This window comes from Hyperolius riggenbachi, chromosome 6, assembly GCF_040937935.1.
Source record: "Hyperolius riggenbachi isolate aHypRig1 chromosome 6, aHypRig1.pri, whole genome shotgun sequence".
NCBI lineage: Eukaryota > Metazoa > Chordata > Amphibia > Anura > Hyperoliidae > Hyperolius > Hyperolius riggenbachi.
Window position 1 is genome coordinate 300,935,055 of NC_090651.1, and position 13,490 is coordinate 300,948,544.

The following is a 13,490-nucleotide window of genomic DNA, read 5'->3' on the forward strand; positions in this document are numbered from 1 at the left end:
TCATACTGAGGCAGAGCATGGCTTCATATGATTGATATTATAGGCTGAACATAGATTGGCCTTTAGGATATATATGGTATTAACATTATATTATGGCATGATGTTAGAATAGCGGGTGATTTTACTGAAAAAGATGGTCTTAGGATAAAACATATTGATTGTTATTTGTATGTTTTCCTAGGATGCTATGGAGTCTGATAACTCTGATAGGCCCAGGAGTTGCATTCTGTGTAACAAACCTTTACAACAACACTGGCCAAAAGCATCATGTCAGAAATGTATATCTAGTATCATTAATGAGGATAATACAGCTTCATGTAAAGACTATGTTCACCATGCGGCAAGAGATGGTGGAGACCTTTAAGGCATTTAGAGAGAGTCTACCAACTACCTCAGCACAAGATCAACAATTAGTGCGCCCTGTTAAACCCAAGAAGGCTACGAGTAAATCTCCCAGGATAATTTATTCCTCAGAGGAAGAGCAGGATAGTCACCATGACACTGGTGAACCAGAATCTAAATCTTCTGAAGAATTGTCAGATTATGAAGATCCTGAGGATGCATTTAAGTCTTCTAGGTTTAAATTTGCTTCTGAAGAGACGGAGGAATTGCTGAAGGCAATTTATTCAACCCTTGATATACCCCAGAAAAAGATCTCTGAGAAATCCTTACATGATAAGTTGTATATGGGTATGGAGCCCTCTGAGCAACTTTGTTTCCCAGTCCACAATTCAATGAAAAATTTAATCACATTACAGTGGAAAGAACCCGATAAGAAATTGTTTATTTGAAAGGGATTCAAAAGGCGTTTTCCTTTCTCAGAAGAGGATGCTAAGTTATGGGAATCATGTCCCAAGCTGGATGCAGCTTTTAGTCAGGTTGAGAAGGATAATGAGTTAGCCTTTGAGGATTTAGGTCGATTAAAAGACCCAGGGGATAAGAGAATTGAATTCTCTCTAAAAAAGGCATGGTCAGCCTGTGCGACTAACTTTAAACCGGCGGCGGCGACAACTTGTGTGTCTCGCACCATGTCAGTATGGTTAGAGAGAATAAAGAAGTTGGTAGAGCAGGATGCCCCTAAAAAAGATATTTTAGAAGCAATTGAGGTTGTGGAAGGAGGCAATGACTATGTCATAGATGCAGCCTCAGAGTCTTTAAGGGTCACAGCTAAATCTACAGCATTAATAAACAATGCACGTCGGAATTTATGGTTGAAAACTTGGGAGGGTAGTCAAGCTTCCAAAGCTAGAGCCTGTAGTCTTCCCTTCCAGGGAAAGTTGTTGTTTGGCCCTCAACTCCAAGAAGTATTGGAGCGGACAGCCAGCAAGAAAACTACATTTCCTAAAAAGAGGAAGTTTGAGCCGAAAAAGAGACCGTTTTTTCGGAGGAATCGGACACAGGGCAGAGATCAACAGAGGCGTAAGCCTTGGATGGGTAATAAGGCGTTTACCAAGAAAAATCCGCTCTTTAGAGCAGCGGAAAATAAAGATAAGCCATGACGCCAACAAGGTGGGAGGAAGGTTAAAAGCATTCCTATTAGGTTGGAAAGAAATAACAAGAAACAAATTTATTCTAGATCTAGTAGAGAATGGATACAAGATTCAGTTTTCAAGTCCTCCTCCCAAACGATTTATTGTCACTCAGGCTCCAAAAATACCAGAGGAAAGGAGGGCCATGCGACAGATTGTGAAAGATATGCTCGCAAGAGATGTGGTTTGCACAGTGCCTTCCGATCAGGAGGGAGAAGGATTTTATTCCAGAGTGTTTCTGGTAAAAAAGCCCACGGGGCAGTATCGATTGATACTAAACCTCAAACCCTTGAATCCTTTCATAAGGTACGAGAGATTCCGAATGGAGACGGTTTTCACAATGCGAAACCTTCTATCCCCAAATTGTTTTATGATCAATATCGATCTAACAGATGCCTATTGGCATATCCCAATAAGAAAAGAGTCTCAAGTTTTCCTTCGGTTCAGTGTAAAGACAAGTGTAGGTCTGGAACATTTTCAATTTTGCTGTCTCCCATTCGGAATCTCGTCGGCACCCAGAATTTTTACAAAAGTCATGGCAGAGATTGTGGGAGCTCTACACCTGAAGGGAATTTTAATAATTCCTTATTTGGACGACTTGTTGGTGGTAGCCGACAGCATACAGAGTCTGGAGAACCACAAGGAGATGGTGATAGGACTATTGGAGCAAACCGGGTGGTTAGTGAATCATCAAAAGTCTTACCTAGTCCCAACACAAGAAATTCAGTTTTTGAGGTTCAGGATAGATTCCATTTCACAAAGATTGTATCTCCCTCAGGACAAGATAGTAAAACTTCAGAAAATGATACAGCAATGTCAGGAGGAAGTTATTACAACAGTAAGACAGGTAATGAGACTGATCGGTTTTTTAACCTCCACAGCACCTTCAGTATATTGGGCACTGAAGCATATAAGACCTCTTCAGCAATGGCTTCTACACAACTGGAAGGGAGCTCATACAGCTTTAGACCAAACTCTTTGCATACCAATAGAGGTAAAACAGACATTAGATTGGTGGATTCAGGAAAACAATCTTACACAAGGTCGACTGTGGAGGTGTCCAGTAACAAAGATCCTAACGACAGATGCCAGTCTCACAGGTTGGGGGGCCCACATAGAAGGCATCTGTTTACAGGGTACTTGGTCAAAGGAGGTAATGTCGCAATCATCAAATTTCCGAGAACTGCTTGCAGTAAAGGAAGCTTTGATACAAACGACATACAGATTAAACGGCCACCATCTACAAGTCCGTTCGGACAACATTACAGTTGTAATGTACTTGAACAAACAGGGAGGAACGAGATCAGATCAGCTTCTAGGGCTGGTGCTGCAGATATTAGACTGGGCAGAGCAGAATCTTCAGTCAATCTCAGCAGTTCATCTCAAGGGGTCTCTAAATACTATGGCAGATCTATTAAGCAGAAAGAAGATGTCAAATTCAGAGCTAAGTCTAAATCCAAAAATATTCAGAGAATTGACACAGAGATGGGGACATCCCCAGATAGATCTGTTTGCCAACTGGGAAAATACGCTTTGCACCCGGTTTTTCTCGCTAGACCCAAGAGGAGCTTTAGGAGTAGATGCATTGGCCCAGACATGGGACTTTCAGATCGCCTATGCATTTCCTCCAATCCCTCTATTGTCAATGGTATTGCAGAAACTAAGAACGACAGCAATGTATCTGATATTGATTGCGCCCAATTGGCCAAAACCACTCTGGTTCCCAATACTAAGTTCAATGTTGGTGGACAGACCGATCCATTTGAGAGACAGACACAATGTACTAAGAAAAGAAGGCGAGTTGACTCAGATTCCCAATCTTCAGCTGACAGCGTGGTTTCTGAAGGGCAAATCCTAAGGCAAAGAGGTTTATCTGACAGAGTGACAAAGACAAGATTAAATAGTAGAAAGAAGGTTACAAGAGCTATTTACTTACAATATTGGAAAACCTTTTGTAGCTGGAAAAGAGAGGTAGGTCTGAGATCAAATAGACTGGCGACAGTATTAGAATTCTTGCAAGACGGTATTGACAAGAAGCTGGCATTAAGTACATTAAAGGTGCAAGTTGCAGCCCTTTCAGTTTTTCTTAATAGCCTTAGAACCATTAGTTATTAGATTTATGAAATCAGTAGAACGATCCAGACCAGTAATAAAACGTTCATATCCTAGATGGGACTTAACCTTAGTGTTAAACACTCTAATGAGTGATGAGTTTGAACCGTTGAGCAGTATTTCATTACGATTGTTGACTATTAAGACAATTTTCCTCGTAGCTATGACCTCAGCGAGGAGGATAAGTGAACTGGAAGCCCTGAGTTCAGTCGAACCTTTTTGTATGGTTTTTCATGATAGAGTAGTCCTGAAGACGACAAGTGAATTCTTGCCAAAGGTAGCTACTATATCCAATAGGATGCAAGAGATTGTATTGCCATCCTTTTGCAAAAACGCCACTGATCCCAGAGAGATGAGATGGCATAACTTAGACGTCAGAAGATGTTTACTATATTACCTTGACAGAACTAAGGAATTCAGGAAATCTACAGCATTATTTATTAACTTTTCTGGAGCAACAAGAGGGAAAAGTATGTCCAAAGCATCTATAGCAAGATGGATCAAGATCTGCATTAATGAAGCATATAGACTTAAAGGTGTACCATGTCCAAAGGATATAACAGCACATTCAGCTAGGTCAGTTGCAACTTCCTGGGCTTACAGAGCTGGAGCTACGGCAACCGACATCTGCAAGGCGGCAACCTGGAAGACGGTTAACACCTTCATCAGGCACTACAGGTTGGATCTACTATCGGCGGAAGAACAGGGTTTTGGAAGGAAAGTTCTTCAAGCTGTGATCCCTCCCTAAGGTTAGTGTTGTTCATTGCATATCATCTCATATGTAGCACCTGTCCTGGAGGGTTATTGGAAAAAACCAAAATTAGCTTACCTGGTAATGCTGTTTTTAATAACCCTCCAGGACAGGTGACCCACCCTAAGACTTATACGTGCACGTAAATAACGGTATGTTGTAAACATGTGTTTATGTAAATTGTAAGTATATATTTATGTAATATGTAAGGTATTCTATCGGAACAGTTAATTGAGACGTACTGGCAGGTAGAGATTAGAGGTGGAACTTATAGAGAGCTAGTCCTTTGTGTTTCCTGTTGGGGGCGGGCCCGAATCTCATATGTAGTACCTGTCCTGGAGGGTTATTAAAAACAGCATTACCAGGTAAGCTAATTTTGGTTTTCTTAGCAGTACTACTCATACAATTAATTATATCATAAGTTTATTTTCACTTCAGATTCCCATTAAGCCTTATGGTGAGGATACACGGTACGTTTCTGTACCGTGTATTGAGCAGCTGATGCGGCCAGCTGATAATATTCAGCAGGTCCGTTGATGCTGCTTGACCCCCGCCAGCGGACAATGGCAGGGAATCGAGCAGCTGATGAGGAAGAGCCGGCGGGGACGTGGCGGGAGTCGATCTGGGGGCTAATTGGCCGCCAGATCGACCCATGTATGCCCAGCATAAAAAACATACAAGGAATGTCAAGACTTGATCCCCCTGGCAACAGTTAATGGTTGTTAAGTGGAGAGTGATGGACAACAGAGTGGGTGTGGTTCCCTCTTCACTGCACGAAGGCCAAAGCATGGAGGGCGGTCGGGGGCTGCCCTAACCAGCCTTCTGGATAGGATGGGCAAAGATTATATGCTTTTAAATATGTGAACGCTAGATCTGTCACCTACCCACATACAACCAATCAGAATGTCAGATGAATGGTGAACATGCACACAAGGTAAAACAGAAATTCTATGTGTCTGATCTTGCCCATGGTCTCCATAGAGGCGTCAGACACCACCAAGGCATCCTACAAATATTGTAACTTCCATTTTGCTGTGAGCATGTATACAGCATAGGTTGGTGTTCTATTTCCTAGTTTCTTTTACTGCTTACCTTTCAGCATTACTCTCAAAAGAAAAAGTGGGTGAATGCGAAACTAGCCTTTTCTTTTAGACATAGGTCTGCCATGCCAGCCCTCATATATTGCTCAATATTAGGAATACACTTTTTTGGTTTTAGGGATGCGCCACACTGCTGAGCACTTTGCAATCTGTTTGCGTTTTGTAAAAAGAACACCCATTGACTTGGGACTGGTTCACGCTGGCGGTAAAAATGGTCCGTTCGCGGAACAGATCCAATGTTAAACTATGGATCCTTTCACAATGGTCTGTTAGAGTGAAACCGTTCCGCATGACCCACTGAATGGACCACAAATTTGGTTCTGCACCAATTTTTCCAGACCGCTGAGCCCAGCATAACGGAAACAAAAGCTGAAGCGCTGCATTGGGTGCAATGAGAAAACGGAACGTTTCTTCACATTAAAGAGAATCTGTACTCTAAAATTCTTACAATAAAAAGCATACCATTCTATTAATTATGTTCTCCTGGGCCCCTCTGTGCTGTTTCTGCCACTCCCTGCTGCGATCCTGTATTGTAATTACCAGTTTTAGGCAGTGTTTACAAGCAAGACATGGCTGCTAACCAGTGTGTGATAGGCTGAGAGGAGCTCAGTCTGAGGCCTCTTGCACACTGCATGCATTTCAGATTCCGATTCCGCTTTTTAATCTGTTTTTTCATCCGATTCAGATTTTTAATCTTTACTGCATGCTGCGTTTTTTGATCCGTTTTTCTGTTGAATGTATTCAGGGAAAAACGGAATCGGAAACTGAATCGGAATCGGAAAACGGATTTGCAGTGTGCAGGGAGCCTGACTCATACAGAGCCTGGAGGGGGCTTGGAGAGGGTGTGTAACTTCTATCCTATCACAAGCAGAGCAGCAGATTCCTGTCTGAGTGCCTGAGCCTGACCAAGCCATCAGAGGAAAGAAGATTAGATTATATAACAGATAATACAGCCACTGTGCAACTAGGAAAGGCTGCAGTAAGACAGACCACATTAGAACATTTATAGGATAGAAGAAATAAGGCTGAAAATTTTGTTACAGAGTCTCTTTAAGAAACTTATCATTCTAGCCAGGAAAAAACACTGGTGATAGGGATGTGGGGAATTGGAATGAAAGCAGCAGAAGGTAAATGGAGTGAAAGTGGATCTGATGGACCAGTAATCAGATCAGTTTTCATGGATCCGTTTGCCACTAATTGCCAGTGTGAACCGGGCCTTGCATTAAAATTGTGGCAAAAAACATTCACTGATATCCTATACAATAAAACTGAAGTGTCGCTGCATCCAGCAGTTTGCAGCGTCCCTGTGTCCTAGGTTTTTTGTTACTGCGCAGTAACAGACAGCTGGGCCCAGGGATCTGGGAGGACGAGCGAGGTGGTTGGGTGGGTGCCGGCGCGCGCATGCGTACTGGCGGCTGTGGCCCCCGGAAAAAGACCTAGAGCCCGTTTTTAAACGGTAGTGCTTTTTTACAAAATGGAAATACAGTGGTGACGGATCATAAAGTGCTCAGCAGGGTGGATCAGCCCTTAACCACTTTTTCCACCAGTACAGTATACGGTATGTACGTCATCTGTGACTTCACCTAAGCCACGTAGATATGTGTAGCTGAAGCACTGCTGTGCTTGATTGGGCATTGCTCCTGTGCAAAACCTCTGGCACTATCTGTAGTAGCACTAATTTGGTGAAAGGCTGAAAGCAAATATGTCCCCTGAGCCAATAAGATTGATTTTTACTATTAATACTTCTATTTTCTCAGTTTATAGTGAAAAAGACACACTACAATTATTTCAGCATCAAATTTTCTCACCATAAATTATGACAAGAACATAATTTAAGTTTTATGAGAGCCCTTTCACACTAGAGGGCTTTTTCGGCGTTTTAACGCCACAGCCAAAGTTGGCGGTTTCCCAGGTAAAATGAAAGTCCATAGACTTTCATTTTACCTTTCACATCTAACGCTGCGTTTTGGAACGTTGCGTTTCAACGCTCCCAGGAGCTTTTTTAGGGCTGACCGCGGCGTTTCTCGTACAATTGATAGTAATGTGTTGGAGTTAAAACGCAGCGTTTTAGCCCTTTACCGCTGCCTGTAGTGTGAAAGAGCCCTGATAAACAATAGAAATGGCCAAACAATTTTCTTTTTTTTTTTTTTTTTTACAATAGTGCTTTTTTATTTTTAAACTGGAATTGGTAAAACTGAGAAATTTTTTTTTTCCTCGTTAAAATGCATAGAAAACAATCGTTTAAGTGAAAAAATGTCTTGGGATGAAAGCCTAGTTAGTCTTGAAAAAAAGATATATATTTCATTTAGGTGTCATAGGTAGGGATAAAGTTATTGCTGATTAAATAGGGACATAGCTAAAATGTCAAAACTGCTCTGGTCCATAAAGGGGAAACCAGGTCTGGATGCAAAGTGGTTAAAGGACACCAGTAGTGATATCAATATGGAGGCTGCCATATTTATTTTCTTTTAAATAATACCAGTTGCCTTGCAGCTTTGCTGAGCTATTTGACTGCAGTAATGTCTGTATCACACCAGAAACAAGCATGCAGCTAATCTTGTCAGATCTGACAATAATGTCAGAAACCCCTGTTCTGCTGCATGCTTGTTCAGGGTCTATGGCTAAACGTATTAGAGGCAGAGAATCGGCAAGATAGCCAGGCAACTGGTATTGCTTAAAAGGAAATGAATATGTCAGCCTCCATATCCCTCATTTCAGTTGTGCTTTAAAGTGTACCTGAGATCTTGCAGTAAAAAGATTTTATACTCACCTGGGGCTTCCTGCAGCCCCATGAGCACTGATGCATCCCTCGCCGTCCTCACGAGTGCCTCCATTCGGCTGCAGTTAGTCCCGGTAATCTGACTCAGTTGCCCCAGTTGGCTCTTGTGCGCATGTGCGGCCCCTGGTAAATTTGCATAATGCTAATAAATTGTGATGCCACTGAAATGTATTGGATGTGCTGTGAGCACCATTTTGGAAAAATCATAATTCAGGATGCAATTTTTGATAAATGTGAACCCTTTGCTGCATGATATACGAACAATACCTGAGGTTGGGTGAATTGTGTCCAAACCGTTGTGCTGTTTGTGCTATCCCTTTCCCCTTTATATCAGTTTTAGTCCCTTAGCTGATTACCACACATGATATATATTGACATCGAAACATAAGAAACTTATACAACTGTGAATAACATCTTGCATACAAGGTTGCCAAGTTACCATTTATTAATTTATAGCAATTTAGTGACATAACGGACATCTTTAGGCTTTAAAGTTTTGTGTAAATGAAACTACACCGTTTTTACTTTATTTCTTTTTTCTTTCTTATTTTTGCAGTTTTCTTTCTTCTTACAGGATAAAAGGTAATATACAAAATTTGGTCATAAGGAAGCTCCTAAAAAGTACTACCTATAGAGATAAAACATACTTCATTCACAATGAAAGCTACATAAATAAAATGCTGGAATATCTCAACCAACAATAGAGAAAATCACTCAGCATCTAAGTGTGCGGGGGTCTTTGCTGATCCCCCACCTCCCTCAACACATCACGATGGGGAGGGGTGTAGCTATCCCACACATTTCTTGAGTAGAGCTGACCTACTGCAGTGGAGTGAGCGAGTCACTAGTCAAACTTTGATATGGTAGTGTGAGTACAGGTCTAACAATTAGTACATGTGTGACTATAGCTACCGTAACTCACAACCACTGCTGAAACTAATGCTGGAGGGATATAGGGTGCAAATATATGCAGTGGCACGACTTCTACATGTTTCACCCCAAAAGGCTTTGTCAGGAAGTGCATAAGTGTGTAGTGCAGAAAATAAACCATGTTTACAATCCCCAACAGCATAACAGCCCCTGTCAGAGCTGAATGCCCTCTGCAAGGCTCCAGGTTAATACATCTATCAGTGAAGCGAGGCCCCCCCCCCCTCCTCCCCCAGGGTTGTATCATCCATCCGACATGTGTTGGGCTGTAAGTAGTAAGATTCTAAGAGTAACTGAACCAGACCCTGCCCTCGGTATACCCCAAGCAGTCATGTATAAAGCCTGGGAAGATGCTGCCGCCGGGTCCGTCCACATGGGCAGCATGCGTCATTTCCTGTGGGCAGAGTTCCTGTTGTCAGGGTAACCCGACGGGAAGGTGTTTGTAGTTACACACTAGATGTCACAAGCACGCCCTGCCTTCTTCAGCTAGCAGTGCCGTGTATGCATCACAGTCAAGCAAAAGGACGCTGCGGCATTAGTCTCTCCACCCACCAGCCCAATCACCAGTGATGGGGGTGGAGAGACTAATGCTGCGGCGTCCTGTTGCCTGGCAGCAAACTCATACACAACGCCCAGTAATCGCCTCAGTGTGAACAGGCCCTAACTACTTCCCTAGCTGCTGGCTTTGTACTGTTTGGTGCAAAGTTACTCACCTGCTCAACTCCTATTTAGCGCAATATTTAGTTACATTTTTGATAAAATACTTGCTAAGTATTGTGTTTGGTATTTATAAGCTACTTTGGGATCAGTAGATCACTGGCAGGTTTGCATGTGATTGCATTTGCCAGAAAGATTGGATATGGGCTTTTTAAGGCTAGTATATACCATTGAATTTTACTTCAGATTCTATGTCTGTTCAAGAAAAAGATTGGACACTGATTGCCAGCGACCGATCCCAAGATGAAAATCTATCCCTTTCTCGATCGGAAGCCGATCAGACATGCTTATCAATCAAAATACTTGCTACTGTTCTGTGTATATGTCCTTTTTTCAATCGATATCCATTCTGAAAATGATAGAAATCTCATCTGAATTTGGAGAAATTGCAGACGTGTATATGCTAGCTTTCTTCTAGGGTATATGCAATCTATGTCGGATCTGAATATCAATCTTTTCCTGGATTGGAAATTAAATCGGAAGTAAAATTGCATGGTGTGTACCAGCATTAACCCCATTGGCCGTATTCCCGAGTGTAGCTGTAAACAGCGATAACCCTGAGCTACACTCTAGAGACCACTAGGAGGGCCATGTGCATAGAGCACCGCGAAGATCTAGGATTACTCACCTACCCGGGATCTGGCCGCAATCTTCTCCGTGTCCACATGGGGCCCCGTCTCTATGCTGCAATTCGCTGTCTGTCACATAACAGAGGGCGATCTTAGCATAGAGCTAGAGTGGCCCCGGGAGGAAGGCTTGCAGCATGTGGCCAGATCCCAGGGAGGTGAGTAATGTATGCTCCACTGCACTCTCTGTATGGGGGGGGGGGGGGCGGGACATGGACTCTATATGGCAACCTATACTGCATGAGGAGGCACTCTTACACTGCCTATCCTGGGGGGAGGGTCTACCTGCAGTGAGGGGACCTTGCTGCCTACCTATTATGGGGGTAGCACTCTAGCTACCTATACGGGGGGGGGGGGGGGAGACTCTTTGCCTACCTTTACCTGGAAAAGAAGATATAAAATACCAGTTTAAAATTCACTGACAGTAACCAAATTTCCATGGAAACCATTACTTCCATGAGAATCCATGGAACACTTTTCTCAGGATATATCAGAAATGAGCGCTGGTGACTGAGTCAGTTATTCAGGTAATAGACTAACGAAAACCCCCTCCACTCCTTAATGATATGTCTAAACCTAAAAACTGAAGTTAAACCCCCCAACCCCCCTTACTTAATTTACTCAAAATCAACTTTCTAATCTATGCCTAACCAATAATTAGTGTTTGTCGTCTTCAGTGAGGGCTTCTCGGCTGTTAAATAGAAAAACTACCCAGGGCCAAAAAACGACCCGTCTGCCAAAAATGGCTGCGTGGCAATCTAGTCAGTACCAGTAAATACAAGCGCCAATTTCCCAGTAAATCTCTGCTCTGGGAATGTCATGCTCAATGCCACAATGCATTCAAGAGTGTCTTTAAATAGCTGAACTCTCTCTTTAAAGGACTTACGAGCCCAACACGGTAAAAAAAGGTCTGTACCTGCATACCGTTGACAGGCACGGAGGACGCCATCCGCGCCTTCCGTGCAGCTCCGCCGGGTCCCCGCTGCTTAGCCTCCCCCTGGCCGGACCCCAACCCCACAGCCCGGGTCGGGCTCCCCTGCCTCCTCAAATATGGCCGCCGGAGGAGGCCGCGGCTGCGCAGTCCGCACCGCCGCGAGTGCGGCTGCGCAGCTCTAGGGCCTCCCTCCCTGATCCACGCTACGTAAAAATAAATAAACTATTTTGAACAAAAACACAATAGAATCTAACTTGTAATATATCCAGAGGTACACGGTTTCATCCACGGAAGAATGTTGGTCTGTGATGTGTATTTCCCACTAATACACTAAATTGGTGGCATGCTGACATACTGAACCTTGATGTGAGGCCACAAGAGTCCAGCTGCGACTGTCCAGATGTGCTCCCCTGACTTGGTCGGTAATAACAGGAGTCCATAGAGAAGGACCAATAGCAGAAGCTTTGGAATGAACCTGTGAGATCTCAGCTTTGTCTTTAGCCAAACCAAAGTCCAGTCTGCCTGTGTAAAAATCCTAAATAGAAGAGAAATAGTAATGAGTTTAACAAAAGTAGACAAGGGGGTTATAGGATAAACCCTGCTTTTTTCTATTGCAATTCCCTTTTATCAGGGCTCCTTCTAAACCACACTACCCGCCATCAATCGGTAATAAATGCAGCAGCCGGACTGACCAACTCCTCCCATTGCTGTGCTTCCACAACTTCCCTATGTAAAGCCCTCCATTGGCTTCCCATCTGCACAGGACCTGCCCGATCTACATTTCTGATCTTGTCCACAGGCAAATATAAGCCGGCCCCCTCCGATCCTCCCAACAACCTGCCCCTGTTTGCACCGTGTACTTTTCTGCCCCACGTGCGATTACAGGACTTCACTAGGGCTGCACCCACTCTCTGGAACTAGCTCCCACCTTTTAATTCCTTCAAACCAGTCCTCAAGAAGGTTCTATCAAGCTCCACAACCTGCTCTTTTTATGAATGAAAAAGTAGAAAATGTGTACGACTACTTGACTGCAATAGATACTTGGCCCGACCCAATTCAATTTTTCTACGTTTTCTCATAGATCATTTTTCATCTTTTGTTTACAATAACTTTTACGCACTGCGCAATTGATAAAGTGACAAAAAGTAGTGTCAAAATTATTCTGAGTATTTCCTCGCGTGCTGGTGGCTAATAAGGAATTTTATTGATAAGACGTGAAAATATCACATACAATAAAGGTGCCCATACACTCGTCAGATTGGCAGCAGATAGATAAGAAATGCATCTGATGGTCTATCTGATGCGTTTTTAGAACATTTTTTACCAGGATAGAATTCCAATAGATTTCAGTTTGAAATCTATTGAAATTCGATCTGATGGCATTTTTTTGCCATCAGATTTCCATTAAGGCCAATGCAAACTGATAAGCAATCTCATCAGATCGACCTAAATTTTCCACCCTGCAAGTTCGATGGAAATCCATCGAAATCGATCGAAATCGGCCGTCGATCGGTCGATTGGCCAACCGATTTGCAATCGATTGATCGATCGATCGATCGGGATCGATCGGTCGGCCAGAAAATCGGCTGAGTGTATGGGCTGCTTAAGAGGTAGGAGAAAAAGAGAATTGGATTAGGCCCATTGTGTGTGTGTTGCTGCATACAACTAGTAAGGCATTCAGTACTTGAAAAGGATTCACTGAAACGGATTTCTACAGAATTTCTGAAGGAGGGGGGCGGGGATTCAGCTTACCTGAACAATACTCCTATAGTAAATGGATCTCCCTCATTTGGTCTGCAATAGGGAACCAGCTGCATATCTTCAGGTTTAAAAGTCCATTCCGACCTATTTTTTGTGAAAAATATTTTCAAAGCTATTGTATACAGACCCTAGCCCTTTGCTTTAATATTGAAAATGGGTGAAAAAAAGATGCACTAAGGGCTTCTTTACCAGGGCTGTGGAGCCGGTACAAAAATCATCTGAAACCCGGTGCACACCAAAAACTGCTAGCAGAT

General features: G+C 43.0%; 1 protein-coding gene across 5 annotated transcripts in view; it reads right to left on the bottom strand.

Annotated features, from left to right (window-relative positions):
- Positions 1 to 8,693: 8,693 nt before the first annotated feature.
- The window catches only part of KASH5 (KASH domain containing 5), an 88,768-nt gene continuing 83,971 nt past the window's right edge, over positions 8,694 to 13,490 (bottom strand). For all 5 annotated transcript variants that reach the window (XM_068241181.1, XM_068241182.1, XM_068241183.1 and 2 more), the window contains 3 exons: positions 13,228 to 13,320; positions 11,836 to 12,010; positions 8,694 to 8,899 (listed from right to left, as the gene is read on the bottom strand). In XM_068241181.1, coding sequence (XP_068097282.1) covers positions 8,840 to 8,899; positions 11,836 to 12,010; positions 13,228 to 13,320 — 328 coding nt within the window. In that variant the 3' untranslated portion in view covers positions 8,694 to 8,839. The remainder of the gene's footprint in view (positions 8,900 to 11,835; positions 12,011 to 13,227; positions 13,321 to 13,490) is intronic.